Raw genomic sequence first — 26,240 nt, 5'->3', positions numbered from 1 at the left:
AGGGACCAACCCCACCTCCCTCCCTGCCAACACGACTGTGCCCCACACCAGGGCCATCAGACGAGGACACAGGTGATGTGCGTTTGCTCCTGGGTGACAGGAGAAAGTGCCTCTTAACCAGCTAGTGGTGCCACCTGAGGCAAAGGTTTATCTTTCATTGGTCAACGGGCAGCAAATACCAGAAAGCCCAGCTACGCATGAACCTTCTGCTTTGTTCATTGCTATTAATTAACAAGCAGACACCTAGGAAAACACTCAGAGATCCAACCCCTTCCTTGGAAAAGGAGTCAGCTCAGGGCAGACACGGTGCTTACTTCTAAGTGGACATTAGGTGGTGTTTGGATGCCATCAAGCGTCCACAGAAAGATCTCCAAGGACTGATGGACAAGCTGTGAGTTACATTTGAAATGGCAGCCATGGGTACCTACAAGAAAACTGTCCTTTCAGAATGGGAAGCTTGGGCAAGAGAGGCCCAAATGATCACAGTGGTTGACAGTCACACCCTCCACCAATAATGCCCTTAGTAAGGCAGCTTTTGTTGGCTTAATAGAAATTAGAAAACTACTTCCTCCTCCTAGAAGGACTGAATTGTCCCTTCCCTGTGGTACTTTGGCCACTGGGAGTCAATCTGCCCTGGTTATTTTATGGGCTTATCAATGCATCCTGCAGTATCCGGGGCAGAGCAGGTCAAGACCTTACCCTCTGGAAGGTTGAGACTTCTTGAGAGCCTGATGTATACAGAGCTGAGTGCTAGGTACTGGGAAGGGACAAAATGCTCAGAAGATACAGTCTGTGCTCTGGGAGTACACACTCTCCTGAGGGAGGAAGGATGGCCACACACAGCAAAAGACTCAAGGGCAGGCCCAGGGCCAGCCGATAGGGTCCTCCTGGAGGTGCCCTACCAGGAAGCGGGAGTTATAGGCTAGAGAGCACGGGACCAAGGGGCAAGATGGCTGGGTTCAAGTCCCAGTTCCACTTCTTTCTGGTCAGGTGGACTTGGACCTGCCTCTCAGGGCCTCTGTTTCCTCATTTGTAAAATGGGTGAGATGACCTCAACTCTACCTCCTAGAGCTGCTGGGAGAATCCCATGAGTGAATGTTGGTAAAAGCACCTTCAAATCATGAGGATTTATACATGTGGATCTAGTTCTCATCGATGTAAAGGAGCCAAATGTTTATGGGGGCAGCCCTGGGCTTCTCTTCAATTCAATCCCACCTGGGCTGTCCACAGTGGACCATGGTAGTAAATCATGGCTCAAACCATGATGGGTGGGTGGATGGATGGATGGATGAATGGGTGGATGGATGGATGGGTGGATGGATGGATGGATGATTGGATGAATGTATTATTGGATAGATGACTGGATGGATGGGTGAATTACTGAATGATTAGATGGATGTATAATTATAAGGATGGATATATGAATTAATAATTTATTAGTTGGATGTATGAATGTATAATTGGATAGAGGTATGATTGGATGTATAATTATATGGATGTGTATATGTATAATTGAATGATTAGATGCATGTATGAATGTATAATTGGATGGATGTGTAATTGAATATACGACTGGATGATTGGATGGATGGATGGATGGATGGATGGATGGATGGATGGATGGATGGGTGGGTGGATGGATGGATGGGTGATGTGTAGATGATTGGATGTATGTATGATTGATTGGATGAAGATATGGGTAGATGGATGGATGGATGAATGGATGGTTGGATGAATGGATGATGTATAGATGATGTATGTATGATCAAATGGATAATGGGATAGATACAGGAAGGAATAGATGGATAATTGGATGAATCGATGGAAGAATGAATGATGTAGAGATGTATGGTTGGATGTATGTATGATGGATGGATGATTGATGGATGAAAGAAAGGATGGATGGATAAATGGATAGATGGAGCTGGTGATGTACAGATATATGACTGGATATATGTATGATTGGATGGATGATGAGAAGGATGAAGGAAGGGATGGGTGGATGGATGGATGAATGGAGGGAAGAATGGATGATGTACAGATATATGATTGGATGTATGTATAATTGGATGGATGATGGGATGGATGAAGGAGTGGATGAATGGATGGATGGATGGATGGATGGATGGATGGATGGATGGATGGATGGGTGGGTGGTGTACAGATGACTGGATGTATGTATGATTGGGTGGATGGAGGAAGATATGGGTGGATGGATGGGTGGATAGATGGATGGATGTGATGGTAGCATGTAAAGCTTCCATCAGAATTTCTGAGTTCTTTGCCAGTACCTCTTAGTCATCTTCCCTCAGCTTCTCCTGTGCCTGGCAATGCATGCCCAGAAAAGCCTCTCCAGTCTTCCCAGTGGTGTCTCAGCCATCAGATCAGTGGCTCCTCAGCTCTCAGCTCAGTGAATTCACTCCCCTCTGTATGACAGAAATTCCTCACTCTCATGCACATGGTGGCTGAATGGGTTTCCTCTGCTTTCTAATTGCCCTATTCATGGCTTAGACTCAACTCTGGATAGATCAGAGCCTCTAGAGAGTCAGGCAGATGGGGCCCAAATCCTGGCTCCACCACCTATTGGTTGTGTGATGCTGACCGAATTACCTAACCTCCCTCTGCCTCAGTTTTCTCCCTTGTATAATGGGCATGGAAGTAGCTCCACTGGCTCACAGGGCTTCTGTCAGCATGAAACTGTTGAATGCTTATTTAAAGCACTTTGTACCATGCCTGGCAGATGAGAAGCCCCCAATAAGTGGCAGTGATTATTTTCAGTCCTTGTCACCTTGGTTGAAGGGCCCAATGTAGCACTGCTCATGCTCACCAGCAGGAACTTGAGTATTTTATTTAGTGCTGATGGTGGTGATGCAGATATAGAATCAACTGGGAATCCTGGAGGGCCCCTAGCAGGTAGCTGACCATTGCACCAGATGGACAAAGTGGCTCTGGTCATATGAGGAAAAGTCAAGCATCACGTTGTAGTCACAGATCCCGTCAAGCACATGGGGACTTTTAGTGTGGAAACTGCAAACACTCCCTCTGTGGCACAGACTGCTGAGGGTCCACCTGGTGTCCATTCTCTCTACCTTCCTTGGGAACAGAGCCCTGATATGATATAGAACAGAGCTGTGCCCAGTTAAAAGGCCACATCTGCCAGCTTCCTGGGCAGGCAGGGGTGGCTGATGAGAAGCTAAGGGAAGTCATTGGATAGGAAGTCCAGGAAAATGTCTGGATGGGAGGAGCTCAGCTGAGAGGATCTCCCTTTGTGCCCAGCTCATACCCTTCCTCCTTTTCCAGGGGCCTTTCTGAACATGAGACATCTTGAACATGGAAGTCACATACTCAGAATGGTGGGCTTTTTTTTTTTTTCTGGTTGTACGAAAAGATCATTGTCAGTTCACTGGCTGTGCAAAACAGGCTGGGTACCAGAATTGGCCTGTGGGTCATAGTTTGTGGAGCCCTGCTTTAAGGAATGGCTCTGGGGCCTTGGTGGGGGACAGGATGAAGGGAGGAGGGTGTAAAGGTCTCAGGGCTGCTGTTGCAAAACCAAGGTTTGTGGTGAGGAGGTCTGTGTCGGATGGAATGGAGGTGAGGTCCCTGGGTGCTGTGGAGGGTTGTGGGAGGAACTGGCCAGGGTCAAGATGGACAAGTTGATGGTGGTACCACCAACAGCAGTAGAGAAACCAGTAATGGCCCAGGATGGGGGAGCACAGAGTTTGGTTTTCATTTGTTAGGCCTGGGCATTCAGTGGAGTTGTCCCTTGGGCGACAGGAAGGCTCTGTTGAACTCTGAGAAAGGCACTCCACCTGGGGCAGGAGTAATTTAGAGTCACTTTCAGGATGGGGCTGGTTCTGTGCATGAAACAGAATGAGAAGATGAAAAAAAGGCAAGTGGAATTCAAGTGCACTGTGAGATCAGACACCTCACACGCTTTGTTAAAACACCATCCCTGGACACCTGGCCTTGGCTGCACCCATCCCACAAAGAACAGCTCGTCCTAAACAAGCTTCCAGCACGAACATAGCTCCTTGGTCCTGGAGCTCGCAAGAGCCTGCAAACTGCCTCAAGAAGGCTTTGGACAAATGATAAGGCAGCATCATGCAGACTTCTGGGTTTTGTTATTTTTCAGAAGCCTTGACTGCCAGGGCACAGGGGCATCTATATGGGCATGATGGTCCCCCTTTCCCCAATCTGTTCCCAGCTTGAGCCCTACAGTTCTTATCATTTGCATTGGTCTCCTTGTTAAATTCCTTGGAAGGAGGGAAGGAGGAAGAAGCCCCATTTGCATGTCTTATCTGGAAGGCATAACAAGTTAACTCATCAACACCTTTTAATTCATTAGGGTGCACTAGTTTATAGGTAACCAACTTTCATCTACTTTTCAGCTGTCTTGGGCAGGTATCTAGCCATATTTCAACTCTTAGCATCCACTTAGACACTCTTTGTTCTGGTATTTAACATGTAGTTTCTTGTCTTCTGTCACTTATTTAAAATGTTGTTAGTAAAGTGACACCTTCTGCCAAGTCAAACCTGTCACACCCGACATAAAAACAGCTCCTTGTAAGCTTTCAGTAGCAAGAATTAATTTGATGAGGACTATGAACACCTTAAGTATTACTTGCTTTCTTGGAAAGTATGTTCTTTGGGTAAGCAATTTATCTTCAAATGCTTTCCCTTCAGAGCAGTTTCAAAAAGGTTGGCAATTTAGATTTTGCATTTTTGCATACAGTATATATAGTACATATATATATACACACACATATGTTTTGGCGTAGAACTTCTGATCATGTTTTATGTGAAAGCATTGAATAGTTTTAGCAAACATATTTTAGGCAACTCAAACACTAACTTGGTGAACTTGTCCTCACTTTACACATTAAATTTAGTTTCTCTTCAGAAAATAAGAGTGGTAAAACCCACTTCTTTCCCAGACTTTATTTCATTTTTGTTTTTTGAGACAGGGTCTCACTCTGTTGCCCAGGTTGGAGTGCAGTGGTATAATCACAGCTCACTGCAGCCTCAAACTCCTGGGCTCAGATGATTCTCCCACCTCAGTCCCCCAAGTAGCTGGGACTACAGGAGTGCGCCACCACACCTGGCTAATTTTTGTATTTTTTGTAGAGATGGGATTTCACCACGTTGCCCAGGCTGGCCTCAAACTCCTGGGCTCAAGCAATCCACCTGCCTCAGCCTTCCAAAGTGCTGGGATTACAGGCATTAGCCACTGCATCTGGTCTCCTGGAGTTAATTTTAAAGGAACTTGTTATTTTGGAACAGTTTTAGATTTATAGAAAACTTGCGAAGTTAGTACAGAGAATATACCCCACATCCAGTTCCCCTGTTGTGAACATCTTACAGGATCATGGTACATTTGCTGCAGCATAACACATATTTTAAACTTACTCTAAGCCAGGCTGCCCTGCCTCTAAATAGAATGTCATTTTTCACTGGCACAATTCATATGAGGCATCTGTTGTGATTCTAACTTGAATTCCACCCAAGAGAGTTTAATAACTGAAGTTCCAAGGGGGCTTGGTGGAAACAGTGACAAGGGGGAAATATGGTCCATGTGGGGCTGCAGCCATGGACCTGCTCCGGCAGCCCACGGTCTGACCACGAGGCTCCTTTGTCATCTGTGAAGTGGATGTCATCCACCCTCACGGGCTGTTGTGAGCATCACCTATTGCCAATAGTAGAGTGCTACAAAAATGTCCCAATTAGCATTCTGAGGTAGTTCCCTTATAAGTAGGGTGGCATTTACTATCACCCAAATCAGGACACTTGAAAGAGAAAGCAGCACTATTTTTTTTTCTTTTGAGAAGGAGTTGATTGGGCGTAGTGGCTTGTGCGTGTAATCCCAGCACTTCGGGAGGCCGAGGTGGGCAGATCATGAGGTCAGGAGTCCGAGATCAGCCTGGCCAACATGGTAAAACCCTGTCTCTACTAAAAATACAAAAATTAGCTGGGCGTGGTGGCTGGCACCTGTAATCCTAGCTACTTGGGAGACTGAGGCAGGAGAATCGCTTGAACCCAGGAGGCGGAGGTTGCAGTGAGCCGAGATGGTGCCACTGCACTCCAGCCTTGGCGACAGAGCGAAACTCTGTCTTAAAAAAAAAAAAAAAAGAGAGAGAGAGAAGGAGTCTCTCCTTGACATGGTTTCACCATGTTAACCAGGCTCATCTTGGACTCCTGACCTCGTGATCCACCCACATCGGCCTCCCAAAGTGCTGGGATTGCAGGCATGAGCCACCGTGCCCAGGCTGAAAGCAGCACTATTTTTTTTTTCTCTTGAGATGGAGTTTTGCGCTTATTGCCCAGGCTGGAGTGCAGTGGCATGATCTAGGCTCACTGCAACCTCCACTTCTCAGGTTCAATTGATCCTCCTGCCTCAGCGTCCTGAGTAACTGGGACTACAGGCGCCCACCACCATACCCGGTTAGTTTTTGTATTTTTAGTAGAGACGGGATTTCACCATGTTGGCCAGGCTGGTCTTGAACTCCTGACCTCGTGATCCACCCACCTCAGCCTCCCAAAGTGCTGGGATTACAGGCGTGAGCCACCGCCCCCAGTTGAAAGTAGCACTATTAATCATGATGCAAACAGATGCGCTGGGATAGGCTGTGACACGCACACCTCAGTCCCAGGCACCTGGTGAGGGAACTCTTCATCTCTTTGTCAGGAAAAGAGGCTCCCAATCCCAGTTTCCCCCAACAGCACCAACTGCCGAGGGGCAGCTGGGAGAGTGGTTTCAACAGGCTAACCTTCGGGGTTGAGGTCTTGGAGGCTACCACCCTCACTTAACACATCCTGAGCACCAGGGTGGGGCGGGGACAGGGTAGGCAGTGTTGCAGGATGGAGAGGAGGAAGGGGTGGGAAACAGCAGAGAAAGAAAAAGATGGAGTGGGGAGAGAAGGAGAGGGAAAGCGGGAGCGAGGGAAGTGGGAGAGGTGGTGGAAAAGTTTAGTGGAGGGGGACACAGTGAGGAAGGGACTGAGAAAGATTTATTTATTATTATTATAATTGGACATGGGAGTCTCACTCTTTTGCCTAGGCTGGAGTGCAGTGATGGGATCTTGGCTCACTGCAACCTCTGCCTCCTGGGCTCAAGCGATCCTCCTGCCTCAGCCTCTTGAGTAGCTGGGACTATAGGTGCATGCCACTATGCCCAGGTAATTTTAAAAATTATTATCTGTAGAGACGAGGTCCCATTATGTTGCCCAGGCTGGTCTGGAACTCCTGGGCTCAAGCGATCCTCCCGCCACAGCCTCCCAAAGTGCTGGGATTACAGGCGTGAGCCACCATGCCCAGCCTCTAAGAAGGATTCAAAGGAGAAAACAGATCTCCTAGCTTGGAGCCGCTCAGCTGCCCTCCCTGGGGAGCTGAATCTGGCAGCACTGGCTGGAGCCGTCAGAAAGCACATTTCCCTCTTTCCATCACCACGTGATGGCTGACCTCAGGCAGGGAGGCTGCGCCAAGCTGCATTCCCCTCTCCCTCTCACCTCCTCACCCAGAGCTTCTCCGACACCTCTGAGCAGCCCCTGTTCCTGTAATGTGCCCATGTCTTCCTTCACCTCCCCCCAACCTACCTGCACCCACTTTCCTAATTCCCAAATTCCTCATAATCCAACACCTTCCCTGATTCAACAGATGGAAATCTGAAACGAGCGTCGAAACCAGTCCTGGAACCTCTCCAAGCTGGGATGGCCACTCCCTATGTGAGAAAGCTGGTGGTCCCAGCTTCCCACAATCAGGGGACCTCCCAGAGACCCCACCCACTCCAGTGATCTTCCTGAATAGACGCATCCAGTAGAGGTCACTTCCCACCTTGGAACTCCATGGCTTCCATCCACTACCCATACCCTGGGGGGCAGCATGTTTTCTTATTTTTAGCATTAAAAGAGAAAAGTAGAGTGTTTGCCATTTTGCTTGCTTAGAAATGGGTATGGAGGCAGGGACTGAGTCCACCCTGCCCTCGGGCTGCACCGTGGGCTGTTGCTGTGAGCACTCACTGCCACACCCGTGGAAAGAAGGGCTCCTTGTAGCACAAGCCAGCACTGAGACAGCCTGGACCAACCTTGAGACAACCTGAGAACTTGGTCCAACCCTTGGACCAACTCGGCACTCCAGCAGTGGGTGAAGGGCCAGCATGGGGAGACGGAGGGAAGGCTGTGTGCTCCGTGGGGTCCCGGACCATGTGGTCTGACAGTGAAATGAAACATTTCATTTGGAAAGAGAAAGGAAGAGGCGAAGTCAATTTGCCCAAAAGATGGTATTATAGAATATTTAGAAGTTGATGTCGTTTATTAATGTGGCTACAGTAAGAATCCCAGGGCTAACCAACTCTTGCTAAAGAGAGGCCAGTCAGGCCTGATCTAAGGAAGAGATAAAAAGCAACGTTTAAAGTCACATATTTTACATGCTAATCAATACTACTGATTTATAAGTCAACAGGTGTGGCTAACGCCTCAAAAAGTACCCTGTATTTGAAAGATTGTCAAGCCCCTGCAATCTTTGTCCGTACATTCACTCATGAGGGTAACTCAAGGTAAATTTCTTCCTTTTTTTTTTTTTCCAACAGGGTCTTGCTCTGTTGCTCAGGTTGGAGTGCAGTTTCATAATCACAGCTTACTGCAACCTTGAACTCCTGGGCTCAAGTGATTCTTCCGCCTCAGCATCCTGAGTAGCTAGGACTATAGACATGCACCACAACACCCAGCTAATTTTTAAATTTTTCTTAGAGACGGGGTCTTGCTATGTTGCCCAGGCTGGTCTCAAATTCGTGGCCTCAAGGGATTCTCCTGCCTGGGCCTTCCAAAGTGCTGGGATTATAGGCGTGAGCCACTGTGCCTGGCCATTATCTCACTGCTTGAGTTATCTTGGCCCACTCAAATTAATGAGGTTTCACTCTACTGACAATCTAAGACAATAATGTATTTAAAACGTCTTTACAATTCTGGATGCAAATTGTTCCTGCCACCCCTTGGCTTGCAGTGATCTGGGCCTGCTGTGCATGGCTGTCCACTAACCTTTCAGGCCAGCGTCCGTGTCACCCTCTTGGTCTTGGAGCATGGTGTAGCCCTCTTGATCTTTCCTGTCCCCCAACCCGTACGTCCCAGCGTGATCTTCCATCACATCGAACTCCTGGCGGGGCTCAGCCATCCTGGTTCAAGGCTCGCCTGGGGAAAGAAGAGGGGAGGATAAGTTCTAGGGAGTGTTGGGGGGCAGAGTGGGGGTGAAGAGAGAGAGGAGCCCCTCCTCCCAGTTCATGGCAGGCAGATCTCAGCCTCCCCATCACCCTCTCCAACAGCGGGGCACCCATCCTCATCCCTTGCTCCATATTCCTGCCCAAGTGTTATTTACGTCTATCCGCATGCTTAATTTACCAACACATTCAGTTCACATTCAAAACCACCAGGTGAGAGCGAGGCATGGTGGCTCATGCCTGTAATCCCAGCACTTTGGGAGGCCGAGGTGGGTGGATCACCTGAGGTCAGAAGATCGAGGCCAACCTGGCCAATAGGGTGAAACCCCATCTCTACTAAAAATACAAGAATTAGCTAGGCGTGTGGCAGGTGCCTATAATCCCAGCTACTCGGGAGACTGAGGCAGGAGAATCAATTGAACCTGGCAGGTGGAGATTGCAGTGAGCCGAGATTACACCACTGCACTCCAGCCTGGGTGACAGGGCGAAACTCAGTCTCAAAACAAAAACAAAACGAAACAAACAAACCCACCAGGTGAGGTAGGGGAGGTGAGCCTGACTTGTTATTCCCAGCTCTCTTTCCACTTCCTTAAAAAAATCAATGCTGCTGCCTAGCAGTTTGCTCTTTCTCTTCAATGGTGAAGGTAGGACTGAACAGGAGAGAATGGCATCAGCAGAGCACGTCTGGTAAGGAAAGTGAGGCACGGAGAAGTGAAGGGATGGTTCAATCAGATGCCAACTGGCAGCAAAACCAACTCTTGACCCATCGGGGGTGTCCTGACTCCTCCAGCTCTGAGCTCGCTGGCTTCCCTGGAGTCAGGCTGTGGCCCCCACTCACCGCACCGTCACCCACCAGGTCCCCCAGGTGTGCGTTCCAACGGTGGCTCTCCCAGTGTGCTGAGAAGCACCACACAGGGCCCAGTAGGGGCATGAGGCTTGGGATCTGAAGAACAACACATACCCTTTTTCCCCAAAAGTCCCAGCAGGGAGAGGCTGCTTCAGCTCAACAAAGCCGGACAGAAACCACCATTTGCTCACACTTTGTCCTCATCTTTATTGTGAATTATTATTATAATTATTATTATTTTAAAAATAACTCACAACTTTGAATTTCTGAACTTTGTTTTTTTTTTTTTTTTTTTTTTGAGACGGAGTCTCGCTCTGTCGCCCAGGCTGGAGTGCAGTGGCGCGATCTCGGCTCACTGCAAGCTCCGCCTCCCGGGTTCACGCCATTCTCCTGCCTCAGCCTCCCGAGTAGCTGGGACTACAGGCGCCCGCCACCTCGCCCGGCTAATTTTCTTGTATTTTTAGTAGAGACGGGGTTTCACCGTGTTAGCCAGGATGGTCTCGATCTCCTGACCTCGTGATCCGCCCATCTCGGCCTCCCAAAGTGCTGGGATTACAGGAACTTTGTTTTTTTTTTAAGAGAGAGTCTCGCTTTGTTGCCCAGGCTGGAGTGCAGTGGTGCTATCTCTGCTCCCTGCAGCCCAGGTGAGCCCAATTCGGGGTGTCCCATTCAACCTGCAGCTAAAGCTTTGTGAACACTAAGAAGTTTAATGAACACAGTAGTTTTGTTCTTTGGATTTGATCGATTCCTTTCAATGACCAAGTTTCTCCTCTTGGAATATGGTAGACAGAGGTGTGAAAGTAAAAGTAAAACTCAGATGTGCTGGCTTTTCTTTCACATTTGCATATTTTCATATTCATAGCTCATGGCTATAAGAGGCCTGAATTTTCTTTTTTTTTCTTTTTTTTTGGGCCCCTGTGAATAATCCAGGATAAATGCTTTGTAGATTTTTTTGGGGGGAGGAGGGACGGGGTCTCACTATGTTACCCAGGCTGGTCTCAAACTCCTGGGCTAAAGTGACCCTCCCATTTCCGCCTCGAAAAGTGTTGGGATTACTGACATAAGCTGCTAGCATGCCTGGCTCTATTCATATTTTGAGTAAAACAGTACTTTGCTATTTCTTCATGAGAAAAGTAATACAATCTTATTATAGAAAATGTATTTATACAAAGCAAGATGGGAAGAGAAAATCATCCCTCTGCCCAGAAATGATTACTGTTGACATCCTGCCATACCAGACTTTGACAGTCATGGATTCAGCTTTTGGAATTTTGGTCCATCATAAGTGACGTGAGATTCCAAGAGAGGGGGCACATGCCATCTGGCTGAGGAATAAATTTGAACCCCTCTTCCTCTATGGGGGCAGTACAGGAGTGAGGCACTTAGTAGGGAATGAGCCCAATCTTCCCAGCTGCCCTGTCCCATCCCAACACGGCTCTGCTGTTTTCAGTCCTCCAGGGCACACAGTGACTCTGATGAAGAGGCAAAAATGCCATTGCCTTGTGAAAAATGGCCTTGAAGCAAAAGAGAACATTTTGATCACATTTGAAAAGGCAGATACTGTGTGGTACAAGGGCTTGACTTCTAATGAATGTATAACAGAAAAGATCAGGCACTTGCGCAAACGTGTCTGTTTTCATGAATCTGTGGATTTACAAAGGTTTGGGAATGTATGTTAAGGATCTGTGATATTTCCCTCTAGCCTCTTAGTCTATGCATTAAAAAATATAGTTGCAATTTCCTGACCTCGTGATCCGCCTGCCTTGGCCTCCCAAAGTGCTGGGATTATAGGCGTGAGCCTCCGCGCTGACCCCCTCGCATTCTTTTTGCTTCTCTGTTCAGGTCTCAGTGCTCATTCTAACGACTTGTGTGGACTATTAATTTATGAATAACATTAACCCTTGATCATATTTGTGGCAACTGTCTTCTCCAGTTGGTTGCCTTTTATTTTGGTTTCTGATGGTTTTTGATAGGCAGGGTTTAATTTTTATATAGTCAAATCTGTTTTCCTTTGTGATTTATTCCATTGCTCTATGGTACAGAAAGATCATCCATTTTCTTCTAGGTTTTTAGTGGTCTAATTTTTCATATTTATTGATTCATCTGGAATATTTTTAGGTTTAAGATGGAGTGAGGTTGAAAACTTTCTCCCCAAACACAACAGCTAAAGCCAATGGACCCAGGCCTATTTGCAGACCAATCTGCCCTCTTTCCCAGGTCAATGCACCATGTACTCTGTCCCGTTTATCTGTCAGTTTTGGTGCTAGAGCCTCCTGATTTAAGCTTTGGATCTCAAGTCTTATTCTCTAGGTGGGCTCAGATATCATTTTCTTTTTCAAAATTATTTTTGAAACCTTCTTGTAAGTTTTGTCTTCCAGATATATTTTAGAATTTTTTTTTTCCTGCAAATTCTCAAAGCTCCATTGGGATTTCGGCTGGAATTGTATTATAGGCCAACACTATAAAAATTGCTCTCTTCATATTTAGTTTTCCCACCCAAGAGCACAGTATGCTTTTCCATTTTCTTCTGGTTTCTGAATCTCTCAGTTGGGGGTGGAACGTAGTCCCGCACCCTTCCTGCCATGGCCACATCGCCCTGGGCTTTACACCGCTTTCGTGAACGGGCCTCTCCCCGTCAACACACGGATGATTAATTAACCAGGGCTCACAGCAGAGACGTGGCTGGGGCACCAATCATGGCTGGGGTGCCAGTGCCGGGGCCGCCACAGTGGCAGTGGTTCCATCAGAGGTTTCCAGGGAATGAACAGGAGAGCCATTTCCCAAGCCTCGTTTGATCAGACAGATGTGATTCCCTCAGTGGAAAACCTCTCTCCATGAACTTGTGAAAAGAAGCTGCTAGAGTTCAAGATGAGTTTCACACGATGAGCCCCATCTACTCTGGTCTCTATGTTTGAGGTCAGTTGTCCCCATTGCAGTGGTTGCCTATATTCTAAATGTGTGGGTTCTAGAGAGAGCAGCTCTCTTTAGAGAGAGCCTCTGAAGGAGACCAGGAACTGTGAGAATCCAGGAGCCCACATGCTGGACAGCTCACTATGCTGTGTTCATCACCAAGTCCCAAAGCCCCCCTGCAGTGCCCTGAAAAGACAGGTTGGTGGTGAGGAAAGTTCTCTTCCCTTGGTCACTGAGTCCTGCCAGCCCCAGCCCACTGCCCACACACTGCGCCCCCATCCATCAGCTCATTCCTTTGCACAGAGCCATAGCAGGTCAAAGGCACCATTTGGCCAGCCAGGCTGGACCTGGGCCTGATCATGAGCACTAACTCTAAGTAGACCCTGGTCACCTAAAATGTGTCTCAACCATTCTCAATGGGCAGATTAGGCATACATTAAAATGGAAGGAGGCTAGGCCCCATGGCTCACACCTGTAATCCCAGCACTTTGGGAGGTCAAGGCAGGCAGATCACCTGAGGTCAGGAGCTAAGACCAGCCTGGCCAACATGGTGAAACCCCGTCTCTACCAAAAACACAAAAATTAGCCAGGTGTGGTGGGGCACCCCTGTAATCCCAGCTACTTGGAAGGCTGAGGCTGGAGAATCGCTTGAACCTGGGAGGCGGAGGTTGCGGTGAGCTGAGATTGTGCCACTGCACTCCTGCTTGGGCAATAGAGTGAGACTCCTCTCAAAAAGAAAAAAAACAAAACAAAAAGGAGTGTTTGTGCCGTGTGAGCCATTCTCCCCTCTGCCTTATGTTGGATTCTTAGAGGTGGCTTGCAGCATGTCCATCTTAGGTCCCACGTGGGGCAGGATTGCTTGTGTTGTGGCTGCGAACACCCCTTCTCTGCACATCAATACATCACCAAGTCTGCGGCGATGGGGTAAACCACTGGACACGCTGGCTGCTCCCCACTCATCTGTAGGTGGGTGAGGTGGCTGGCTTGGACTTTGTCCACAGGCAGGGGCAGCACCACAGAGGTGCCCTAGATGAATTTTGCAGCAGCAGGCGGGGCCGACTGGATGGGTAGGGAACGACTGTTGGTAGGGAGGTGACTGCAGTGGTCCAAGCTTGCAGTGAAAAGGCAGAGGTGATAGAAAGGAAGGAACAGAGCCAAGAAGTATAGTTGAGAAAATACTAGACTGGGCTTCAAAATTGGGATGGGGTCAGGGAGAGGGATTAGAAGCTCGTATTATGCTAGAGGTGGGCTTGGATGGCTGGGAAATAGGGGGTGGGGGTCACATGGTCAAAGGGAACACCCTCAGGAGGGAAGGCAGCTGGACAAGGGTGGGTTCTGTTTTTAGGAGAGCCGCTGCTTCAAAGAATCCTGCCCTCTCTTCCCCCTGACTGCGTTTTACTAACTGGTGACTCATTTGACTTAATGAGCGCTAGAAAATTTGTTCTACTATGCCCCTTGGCTTTCATTATAATTTTAAATTGATTCCTTTTTATATTATTTTATTTACTTTACTTTGTATTATTTATTTATTTGGAGACAAGGTCTTGCTCTGTCATCCAGGCTGAGGTGCAATGGCACTATCACAGCTCACTGCAGCTTCAACTTCCTGGGTTCAGGCTATCCTCCCGCCTCAGCCTCCCAAGTGGCTGGGACCACAGGTGTGCACCACCATGCCTGGCTAATGTTTTGTATTTTTTGTAGAGATGGAGTCTCACTAATATTGTCCAGGCTGGTCATGAACTCCAGGGCTCAAGCGATCCACCTGCCTCAGCCTCCCAAAGTGCTGAGGTCAAGGTCAAGAGTCAGCACATTTTTTCTGGAAAGGGCCAGATAGTAAATATTGTAAGACTTTGTGGGCCACGTGATCTCTGTTGTAACTGCTCAACGTGGTTGCAGTGGGAAAGCAGCCATCGAAGATGAATGAATAAGCATGACTGTGTTCTGATAAAACACTATTTATAGATATTGGAATTTGAATTTCACATAGCTTTCATGTGTCACAAAACATCATTCTTATTTTATTTTTCAATCATTTAAAAATGTGAAAATTATTCTTAGCTCAAGGACAATTTTGGCCCATGGGCCAGAGTTTTTAGACTCCTTCTTTAGGCTTCTCCAGTATTTCTTCAATCGAAAAAAAATAAAAACAGTGAATCAGTCTTAGCAAGAATCACTATATGTTCCGATCACCTCCTATATTCTCAGTGTGGAGTTCTGCTTTTCATGTTGGGTTTTCCTCAGCTGCTTCTACAGGTTTCCATGGGTTCCAAGTCAGGAGCAGGAGAATCAAGGGTCATTCCTAGGACTCGGGGCAGTGCCCCACTGTTCTGCAGGCTGGGGATGCTCGCTCACGGTGTTTCACTGCTGGGCCGCCTCATTCAGCGCCATGGAACAGATGACAGGGCAATGGATCTCACTATTCTGGTTTCTAATAAAGATCCCTCCTTCCCCTCCCCCTCCAACACCCCTGCAGAGCTAGAGAGAGTCAGATGCACCAATAGAAGGCTGATGACTTACAGGGGCTGATGCAGAAATCAATTCTTCCTTAAAATACAGGCTACTATTTACTATGCAAAAGAAATAAACTGTGTGCCTCTCGAGGGTCAATACTTTTCTTTGGGGAGAAATAGTGGAATGCATGGGAAGAATCTCTAAGCAGAGAGGCTCAGCCTTCACCCCAGTCCTGGACAGGAAATGCTCGTAGGTTCATGGACCTGATTAGACTCGGTTGCAAGAGTCACTGCACTGCATTGGCTGGGGGAGGTCAGCTGCCCCATGCTAATGCTTTGGGACCTACCTGCCATGTTAATAAAGACAAGCCCATTTTCAGGAGCATCCTTGAGGCTCTGCTTGACATAGGCAAAATATAGGACCCAGAAAGATGTTCCTGGAGAGCAAAATGAAGTGACTCCTCTTGGTCTTACAACCAACACTGACTGAGCACAAGAATGCCAGCCTCGCCAGGTAGGATTTGCAGGGTCACTCAGTGCCATAGCCTCAGGGCCTGGCAACAGGAGGTGCTTCCCTGGCACCTGCCAGAGAAGGGGCGCTTGCTCCATGCAGGTGCCTTGCAGGCATCTCTGTGACCCTTCAGGGCAGTCCTTCAGGTAGGTGTCATCATCATCATCATCATCATAGATATTATGATTCCCAGGAGTCTGGGAAGTTACCTGTCCAAGTCACACAGCCAGTACCAGGCAGACAGAAATGCAAAGTGACACTCCGCTGCCCCTCACTGCCTGTTCCTTCATCCTGGACCATAAAACATTCCCCAACTTTTTACCTGAGATGTCAGGGTGCAGGTCTAGGGTATGGAAGAAGCAGTGGCCAGGTCTCACAACCGACAGCTGGGTGACCAAGCCACTTCTCTCAACCTTCAAGTTCTTTGCCCCCCAAACCATTTGGTGACCCCAGGGCTCCCTTCTTATGCTGACATTGTATTCTATGTAGGTCCACAGGCTGAGTAGCTGGGACCACAGATGTGCACCACCATGCCTGGCTAATTTTTTGTATTTTTTGTAGAGATGGAGTTTCGCTATGTTGCCCAGGCTGGTCATGAACTCCAGGGCTCAAGCAATCCACCTGCCTTGGCTTCCCAAAGTGCTGGGATCACAGGTGTGAGCCACAGCACTTGGTCTAAATTTCTATTTTTTATGAACCTTTATTTTGTATGGGTTTTTCAATGGAGAGATAGTCTACTTTAGCCTGTGTCTTCTAACTCAGGAGCCTGGGGCGGGGTGGTGATCAGTGACAGGACAGCAGGAGGTCTCCAGCCCAGGCCAGGTGAGAGGCAGGGGACCCTGGTATCCTAGCCAGGGACCTGGCTCCTTCCTTTCCCTCCCCTCTCTGACCGCTACTGCCCACCTCCTCCAGAGCCAAGGGCAGGATGATTTCTCTGGAAGAACTGGATAAAGGATATCTAAACCAATAGACAAATGGCGCAGCTGTGCCTCTTGGCCTGGGACTCCCAAGCAAAGATAGTGAATTGAAAAACACATAAATAAGCATGCCCTTGAGGTGGCTACGCAGCCTGGACCAAACATGTTATCACCCACAGATCCCTGTAATCTAAGTGAGACACACAGACAGAAAAATACACCTGATCTTAGCCAAAAGGCCAAGAAGCGATACACAGACAGGAAAATAAACACACCAAGGCTGTTTTCCTCAGACCACTTGTTTTCTTGCTTTTCTAAGTCCATCAGCCTTCCTCCCTTTCTCTCTCTCCTCCTCCTCTCTCTCTCTTCCTTTCTCCTTTCCTCAATCCTGTTTTCTCAGGCAGTGACTTAGAGGCAGTGGGGTAGGAGGTAACGAACACATTTTAGGGGAAACGCTAAAGTTGAGTGAAACTGGACACTAAAATGGGACATTTTTTAGGGACCCTTGGAAAGGCACTGCCTCCTGAGTCCCTCCCTGTGGTTTTGTAGCTAAATTGAGGCCCTGGGAGGGGAAGGGGCTAGCTGAGTCACTCCTAGTGCCTTCTTCAGAATCATACCCTCCCAGCCTCAACTCATGCCTCATAGGGAGACAGAGAAATCTGGAGGGTGAAGGCAGACAAAGAAAGGGAAAAGTGTCTGCAGGGTTGAGAGAGAGAGAGATGGGAACAAAGATGACAGTGCAGAGTAAAAGAAGAAGACGCTGGAGGGTAAGGGGAGGGATAGCCATGGAATCGAATCATGAATCCAATCACTGCTGCCGCTACCCATAGGCTTTTCCCTTTTCAAACAATTGTTTTTGATTGACTTAAAATTCATGCAACATACAACGAACGATTTAAAATGAATGATTCAGTGGCATTTAGTACACTCACAATGTTGTACAACTATCACCTCTCTCTAGTTCCAAAACATTCTCACCAAACCCAGAAGAAAGGCTGGATCTCATAGACAGCTGCTCCCCCTTCTCCCCTCTGCCAGCCCCCAGCTGCTCATCTACTTTCTGTCACCATGGATGTATCTCTTCTGGATATTTCGTATAAGGGAAGTCACATAGCACGTGGCTTTTGGTGACTGGCTTCTTTCACTGTGAATCCACATCTTGGCAAAGTTCCGGCTTCATTCCTTGGGTAATGGGAGGGATAGTCCACATTGGTTTATCCATTCATCCACTGATGGACACCACAGTCTTTTAATAAGTGAAAAGTGTGGAGCCGGGTGCAGTGGCTGACGCCTGAAATCCCAGCACTTCGAGAGGCTGAGGCAGGCAGATCACTTGAGGCCAGGAGTTTGAGACCAGCCTGGAATTAGCTGGGCATGGTGGCACGTACCTGTAACCTCAGCTACTTGAGAGGCTGAGGCATGAGAATCACTTGAACCCAGGAGGCAGAGGTTGCAGTGAGCCTAGATTGTGCCACTGCACTCCAGCCTGGGTGACAGAGTGAGACTCTGTCTCAATAACTAACTAACTAACTAACTAACTAAATAAATAAATAAAATTAAAAAAATTAAAAGTGTGGGAACTAGATAATACGGACCTTTTTATTGTGACTTTTCTGACAACAGTGGAGACGCAGTGGAGGGAGAAGGGTATGTGTGCAGGAAGGGGAGTGCTTGGCTAAGGAAGGAGCCTGGCAGGGGCCTGGACAACCTTCACATTCTTCCTCATTTTGCCAAGGCTGGGCCTCCAAGAACCCCCAGGCCCTCAGGGACAGGGATGTGCAGGTGAGACCCTGGGTCCCTTTTGCTCCCAAAGAAGAGGGTCTTCCCAGCAGAGTTCACGTCTTCTGTGCAGCTTACCTGAAGGGACAGTTTTGGCTGTCCCCTGAGGTGTTGTGGGGTGGACAAGAAACCCCAGGCATCTTGCCCACCTCCGAGGTGACCCTGGACGTCACTGGGGAACACTGCTTGCTATTTGGAACATGTCTGCCATTTTCCTGGGCACCTGCCCATGACAGTGCATCCAGGCTCACTGTAACCTGTGAGGTGGACAGATGGAGTCCCTAGATGGGTAAAAGACCTGAGGGGTAGAAACTTGCCCAAGGCCACCGAGCCCCAGGGACCTAACTCCCCCCAACACACACCCCTGCCCTCAAGGCAGGATTCCCGACAGTTTTGTCCCTCTGCTCCCCACGTCCTCACTCCTCCCCAGCCAAATCTCTGCTTACAAAATCCAACTGGCTGCTCCCTCAGGAGAACCTCCCTGGGGATTCTTAACGCCCCAGCTTTTGCTCCTAGTCTGTCTGGCAGGTCTGTAGGTTTCCCACGATCTGGGGCTGTTTCTTGCTGCAAGGAGGCGAGGACCAATCTGCCTTCCTGCACCTGCCACCATCCTTCCTGTTCCTTCTATCGTTCTTACTCAAGGCAGCACAGTTTGGTAATGATAACTCAGGTTCTAGAAAGCTCCTTGGGGAACGGAGGGGGACCAGTCAACACCCCTTGCCAGTATTGGATTATTAATAACATGTTTACTTCAGCCCTGAGGATGAGCCACTCACAGGGGCTTCCCAGAGAGGATCTCTGTAATGCTCACAACCACCCCGTGAGAAGGAATGATGAGGAAACTGAAGCTCAGAGACGTTCAGAAATCTTTTCAGGGTCACACAGCTAGTAAGCAGAGAGCAAGCCTTGAATTCTGATATTTTGATGCTAAAACCCATCTCTACGCTACTGTATCAAATGGGTGCCTTCCCAACAGAGCATCGCTTTGGGAAAGGGGAGTTGATGGTCATAACCCAGGCCCTGCTGGAGTCAAGAATCCGGGCGCTCAGGGGAAGCCCGAGTGGGGCTGGTCTCCCATACCGCGGGCGCATCAAGCTGGGGACCTGGACCGAGCTTCCAGTCTAAATCCGACGGCCGTGGGGCGGCCCCGGCCGGTGTCTCAGGCCGCCCTGCGGCCCTCGCTAGGGGGCAGCCAAGGAAGGTCCCGGGCTCCGCCGCCGCGCACCCGCGCCCGCGGTGACTCAGCGGAATCGCCGCCTGGCCCGCGGTTCTGGTCTGGTCCCCCTTACCCGCTCGGTTAAAAACCCAGACTGGAATCAAGCACAGGGAAGCCTGCACAGCCTTGTGAATATACTGGAAACATTTTAAAAGAGTGACTTTTATGGCATATGAATTATATCTCAATAAAGCTATCGTTAAAAACAAACAAAAATCCCCTAAATGGATCTCTCGCAGGTAACTGAAGACCAAGCAGAGATAAACCTAGAATCCAAAATTAACCTTAACATGCGCTTTGTCCTCCAAGGTAATTTTTGGCTTCTGCACCCTGTCTTTCCTTTGCTCTGGTCTCCTGCTCTGCACCACCAGGAATTTTGCAGCACATTTAGGCAGAAAGCAGGATTTCTCCTAATAGGAACCATGTTTGAAGCATTTCCAGTTATTGCCTCATTTAATTCACACAACAAACTATTATGCCGACATCATACAGCTGAGGAAACTGAGGAACAGACAGGCTGAGTAAGTTGCCCAAGGTCACACAGGAAGTATGTAATGGAGCCAGGCTTAAAAACTCAGACATCCTGGCACCAGCAGCAGACCTGTCAGGCCAAGTGATAGCCGAGATTAAATCAAGCAGTGACTGGCAACAGCTAAGGAATATAAGGACACTGGCCCAACTGAAGTAAAGCTCTTGTTTCCTGGGAGAACTTTCTCCTTATTCACCATTTGTTCTCGAATGCTTATGGTCCAGCTATTTTGCTTTAATCTATAAAGATAAGTGATAGGGCAGGCATCCTAGTCCTGGGTTTAGGTGAAGGCTGGAGCCCACAGTCTCTAGGAAATCCCTCTACTCCAGGAACAGGGGAGTGTGTGCAACTAAAGGAAAAGAGAGCCCAGGAGGGCTGGGTGTGGTGGCTCATGCCTTAATCCCAGCACTTTGGGAGGCGAAGGTGGGCGGATAACTTGAGGCCAGGAGTTGGAGACCAGCTTGGCTAACGTGGAGAAACCTTGTCTCTACCAAAAGTACAAAAATTAGCCAGGTGTGGTGGCGGGCACCTGTAATCTCAGCTACTCAGGAGCAGAGGCAGGAGAATTGCTTGAACCTGGGAGGCGGAGGTGGCAGTGAGCGGAGATCACACCACTGCACTCCAGCCTGGGTGACAGAATGAGACTCTGTCTCTAAATAAATAAATAAATAAATAATAACAACAAAAAAACCTAGTAATTAAATGGTTAACTATGGTTAGCCCTATGTAATGGGAGTGAGGAAGGGTGGGATCCATTTTTTTTGCCTATTCTATGCTATTTTGATTTATTTCAATGAGTATAATTTGAAATTTAAAAGAAAAATGAAGAGTATTTTTTAGAACTGGGGTGATTTTTTTTTTTTTTTGAGACGGAGTCTCTCACTCTGTCGCCCAGGCTGGATTGCAGTGGCGCGATCTCGGCTCACTGCAAGCTCCGCCTCCTGGGTTCACGCCATTCTCCTGCCTCAGCCTCCCAGTAGCTGGGACTACAGGCGTCCACCACCACATCCGGCTAATTTTTTGTATTTTCAGTAGAGACGGGGTTCCACCGTGTTAGCCAGGATAGTCTCAATCTCCTGACCTCGTGATTCGCCCGCCTCAGCCTCCCAAAGTGCTGGGATTACAGGCATGAGCCACCGCACCCGGCCACAGAACTGGGGTGATTTTGAGAGAAATGTGGAGGGGTTAAGGGGAAAGGCGAGGAAAATGGAAATGGAAAGTTGGAGCTTAGATGAGAACCTCTGTCTAAGGTAACTGGAGGTCATCAAGTCAAACATACTTTTTGCTGAAGCAACAGCAAAGCCAGGCACAGTGGCTCACGCCTGTAATCCCAACACACTGGGAGGCCGAGGTGGGCAAATCATCTGAGGTCAGGAGTTCGAGACCAGCCTGACCAACATGGTGAAACCCTGTCTCTACTGAAAACACAAAAATTAGCTGGGTGTGGTGTTGGGCGCCTGTAATCTCAGCTACTGGGGAGGCTGAGGCAGAGAATCGCTTAAACCCGGGAGGTGGTGGTTGCATGCAGTGAGCCGAGATCTTCCCACTGCACTCTAGCCTGGGTGATAGAGTGAGACTCTGTCTGAAAAAAAAAAAAAAGAAAAAGAGCTGAGAAGGCTTAATAAACACCCTTGTAAGGCCAGATCTTGGTGTCTGGGATGCTAAAGATACTCTTCTGTGGCAGCTGGTCCCCCACTTTGAGCTTCTAAGAAGGAGCTGTGTCTCCTTTTGTGTCCCCTCCTCTCTCTTGCCCACCACAAGTAGCGCCCAGCACACAGGCAGCCACTGAGAGGTGCTCGGTAAGACTGGCCCCCGAAGAGCTCTGAAGTGTGAGCTTGTGGTCACATGGCATCACACCACAGAATGTTCTGGAACCAAACTGAACTATTACTAATGAAAGACCCAGATTTCAAGCAGAACTGCCAAATTAAAGAGAGAAGATAAGGAGCATACAGAAAGAAAAGATTCATGCTGGCAAGAAGAAACTGAAATAATTCTGGGCGTCAATCCAAAGACAATAATCAACGATTGTATGAGAGCATGGATGAAGGCCGCTTTTTGGGAGGAGGTGGTGCCACTGTGTGCACACGGATGATTGCGGCTGATGTCAGTTGGCTAATGCCCACTGTCATGAGAAAATTCGCAGATTGTGTCTGAGAGGACAATTTTGGTTTTGACCTAAGGTTTCTGGGTTTGTTGTGTTGTTTGTTTTAACTAAAAGCTTCTATCCTCCATTGTAACTACTGGAATAACCAAAGTGCTTGTAAATCTGTCATGCTTGGATGGCCTTTGTTTTTAGAACTACTATAGTTCTAAAAACTACCCCATTTTTGACATATATAATATATATATAAATTTTTTAGACAGAGTCTCCCTCGGTCGCCCAGGCTTAAGTGAGGTGGGGCCATCTCCACTCACTGCAACCTCTGCCTCTTGGGTTCAAGCAATTCTCCTGCCTCAGCCTCCCAAGTAGCTGGGACTATGCGCCCACTACCACACCCGGCTAATTTTTGTATTTTTAGTAGAGACGGGGTTTCACCATATTGGCCAGGATGATCTCGAACTCATGACCTCAAGTGATCCACTCACCTCAGCCTCCCAAAGTGGTGGTATTACAGGCGTGAGTCACCGTGCCTGGCCTGATACTTTTTTTGATCGGGCAACAGCCTTCAGTGAGGATGGCAGTGGTTGTGTGAGACAAACTGATGGTGCTCCCGTCCCTCCCTGTGTCCACAAATGTCCCTGGTCACCACTTTAATCTGCCTGAAATGAATCCCCTGAACCCAGAGCCCCAAGTAGATGAGAAGGAGTTTCCTCTGATGTCAGAATCAAGAAAACCAGAGCAAAAAAAACTGCCTTTCTTGGGCAAACCACTCTTATTCTTTAAAGGAGTAGTAGGGGCTGGAGAGAATGTATTTTATAAAAGTGATTCATGGTCCTTATTTAAAAGTCAAATACAAAATGATAAAAGAAAAAAGCAAACAAACCACTCTAACATCTTAGGACACATCCTTGCAGACTCTTCTCCTGTGTACACTTGTAATTTTCCCTACATGGCACCATATTACACTAGCTGTTCTGCAGCCTACTTTATTCCCTTAACAATATGCTGGTATTAACAAGCTTTGTCTTTTTTTCTTTTTTTGAGATTGAGTCTCCCTCTGTTGCCTAGGTTGGAGTACAGTAGTATGACCTTGGCTCACTGCAACCTCCACCTCCTGGATTCTAGTGATTCTCCTGCCTCAGCTTCCTGAGTAGCTGGGATTACAGGCGTGCACCACCACGCCCAGCTAATTTTTGTATTTTTAGTAGAGATGGGGTTTCACCATGTTAGCCAGGCTGGTCTCAAACTCCTGATCTCAAGTGATCCACCTGCCTTGGCCTCCCAAAGTGCTAGGATTACAGGCGTGAGCCACTGGGTCCAGCCAATAAGCTTTGTCTTTTGGTTGACCTCCAATGGGTATAATTTGTAGCATCGCTGTTGAGAGGGGGTCCCTACCTTCCGGCTCTAATAGGCAGCAAATGGTCCACAAACCAACTCAACATTACCCTTAAATATGCTAGAGGGGGACGGACTGGCTTTTACATCTTCCCTCCCTTTTTAGCCATGCATATTCTTCCCTTAATAACAGGAGTAAATATTTCTATAGCCAGGCACTGTTACACATTTATCTTGTTTAATCCTCATAGCCACATAGGTGCAAGCGGCTGTTATTATCTTATTACCCCCATTTTACACATGATGTGCAGCTGCCCAGGCTGAGGAAGGACACCTGTGGCATTGCATCTGCAGTCCCAGCCTTCAGTGGCACTGGGTGGGTTTGGAGACCTCCATCAACCAATCACAAAGCCCCACTCAAGGCCCTAATGTAGGAGGAGCTGCTCCAACCACACCTTTGGGGGTACACAGGCCCTCTTTGCTCCATTTTACAGCTGGGAAAACCAAGGCACAGAGAGGCTGAGGAACCTCCAGTGGACCCAGAGAGAGTCGGGGGAGAGTCTGGCGAGAGGTGATTTGCTGGAGAGTTCAGCTTTAGAGTGGGAAGTCTGTTGGGAGTGAGAGTTGGGAGGGATGGTGGGACTGTCGCAACAGCATCACGGCCGCTCTCTGAGGGTGAATGGTCCTCCTTACAGTCAGGGCGTTGCCTCAGCAGCACCTCCGGGTGCTGTGAAGCCTCTTGGAGGCACCTTTGGGCCACTGGCCAAAGAGCATTGTGGGTTCTTGGAAGCACCTGCTCTTCCATCAGCCGTAACCCGGACTGATGACCGGCTCTTAGGTTGTAGTTTCTGAATGTGCCCTGTGAACGATGCACTGCCTCGGCCTCATGGCAGGGGCTAGGGAGGCCTGCTCTATCCTGCACCCTGACCTGGGCCCAAAGCTGAGCTTGGAGGGCCCCCTACTTGGCTTCTCCATGGACCTGGAGCTAACCCACGAAGCCAGGCCTCATGATGTGGAGATGCCACGTGCGCATCTATCCCCATGGGTGCACGGAGAGGCCACTTGCCCCCAACCCCTCTCCTGGAATGCACCACATCCAGCCTTGTGAGTGGTTGGGTGCCTGGACTCCCTGGGCCCCTGAGTTTGGAGGTGGAGGCTTTGGCTTCACGTCTTCCTGAAGGACACCTGTTCTCGGCTCAGTTCCCTCCATGGATTTGGGTGGAAAGGGAACCCGGACTGCAGTCAGAAGCCCTGGGTTTAGTGGGGTCCACTGGCTGGCTGTTGAGGCTGGGCCAGTCACTTGCCCTCTCTGAACTGCAGATTCTTCATTTGAAACATGGAGATGATGACACTCCTGTCTCACAGGGTGGCTGTGAATGTCACTGGAAAAAATGCATGGGTAAGATACTTGAACAAGTAGTGATGTCCTGGACTGATGCGAGGTGCTGAAGTCATCACATGTGAGTGGAGAGGGAGACTCCTGAAGATGGAGAAGAGGAGGCTGGACCTGAGGGAGAATAGCAGGAGCCAGTAGGAGAGGCTTTGTCCCAACCTCTGCCCTGATGGCGGTGGGGTGACAGCAGGAAGAGGTGAGGGGCAGCTCTGGGTCAGCCCTGGAGGGGAGAGAAACAAGGGGCAACTTCTGGGAAGGTCTCAGAAGTGGTGGAGTGAAGGTAAACTTCAAAAGGAGAACCAGAGAGTCTGTTTCTCATTCCTTCCAGCGCTGGAACCCACACAATGTGACAGGCAAGCACAGGGAAGACAAGGAAGGCGATCTGGGGGGACAGAGGGCCTGGCACTTTCTGCGCCGAAGTCTCAGCTTTCAGGGAATGCGCCCAGAAGCAGTGGGGTAGGTGGGAGTTTGAAAGGCCACAGAAAATGGCCAGAAATGGGCTCTTTTTGCCATGATAGTTCATTAGATGGGGACAACAAGGAAGACAGGGAGGGGAGAGGAGGATTAGGAAGAAAAGGTGATAGTTTTTAAGATGTTTTCACTTCTGATTTTTGAGTCTGAGGTCACACTCTGAAAGTTGCAGGGGAGAAGAGGATGGCAATTCTGTTTGAAATCAGCAGTTGTCTGCCGTAATGAATGACCTGATCAGCACTGTCTTGGAAGGACAGAAGATAAACAGTGTCTGCTGAACACACGTAAAAAGTGCCACACGGCCAGGCGTGGTGGCTCATGCCTGTACTCCCAGCACTTTGGAAGCTGAGGTGGGCGGATCGCTTGAGGCCAGAAATTCGAGATCAGCTTGGCCAACACAGCAAAACAACATCTCTACTAACAATACAAAAAATTAGCTGGGCATGGTGGTGCACACCTGTAATTCCAGCTACTCAGGAGGCTGAGGTACAAGAATTGCTTGAACCTGGGAGGCGGAGGTTGCAGTGAGCCAGGGTGATAGAGTGAGATTCTGTCTCAAAAAAAGAGAAATGC

At 48.5% G+C, this 26,240-nt stretch overlaps 1 protein-coding gene across 19 annotated transcripts in view; it reads right to left on the bottom strand.

The window, feature by feature from the left end:
* The window catches only part of MAPT (microtubule associated protein tau), a 131,366-nt gene that overhangs the window by 56,611 nt on the left and 48,515 nt on the right, over positions 1 to 26,240 (bottom strand). For all 19 annotated transcript variants that reach the window (XM_050763689.1, XM_050763692.1, XM_050763701.1 and 16 more), the window contains exon 2: positions 9,030 to 9,179. In XM_050763689.1, coding sequence (XP_050619646.1) covers positions 9,030 to 9,162 — 133 coding nt within the window. In that variant the 5' untranslated portion in view covers positions 9,163 to 9,179. The remainder of the gene's footprint in view (positions 1 to 9,029; positions 9,180 to 26,240) is intronic.

This window comes from Macaca thibetana, chromosome 16 (assembly GCF_024542745.1).
Source record: "Macaca thibetana thibetana isolate TM-01 chromosome 16, ASM2454274v1, whole genome shotgun sequence".
NCBI lineage: Eukaryota > Metazoa > Chordata > Mammalia > Primates > Cercopithecidae > Macaca > Macaca thibetana.
This window is presented reverse-complemented; position numbering and strand designations above follow the sequence as displayed.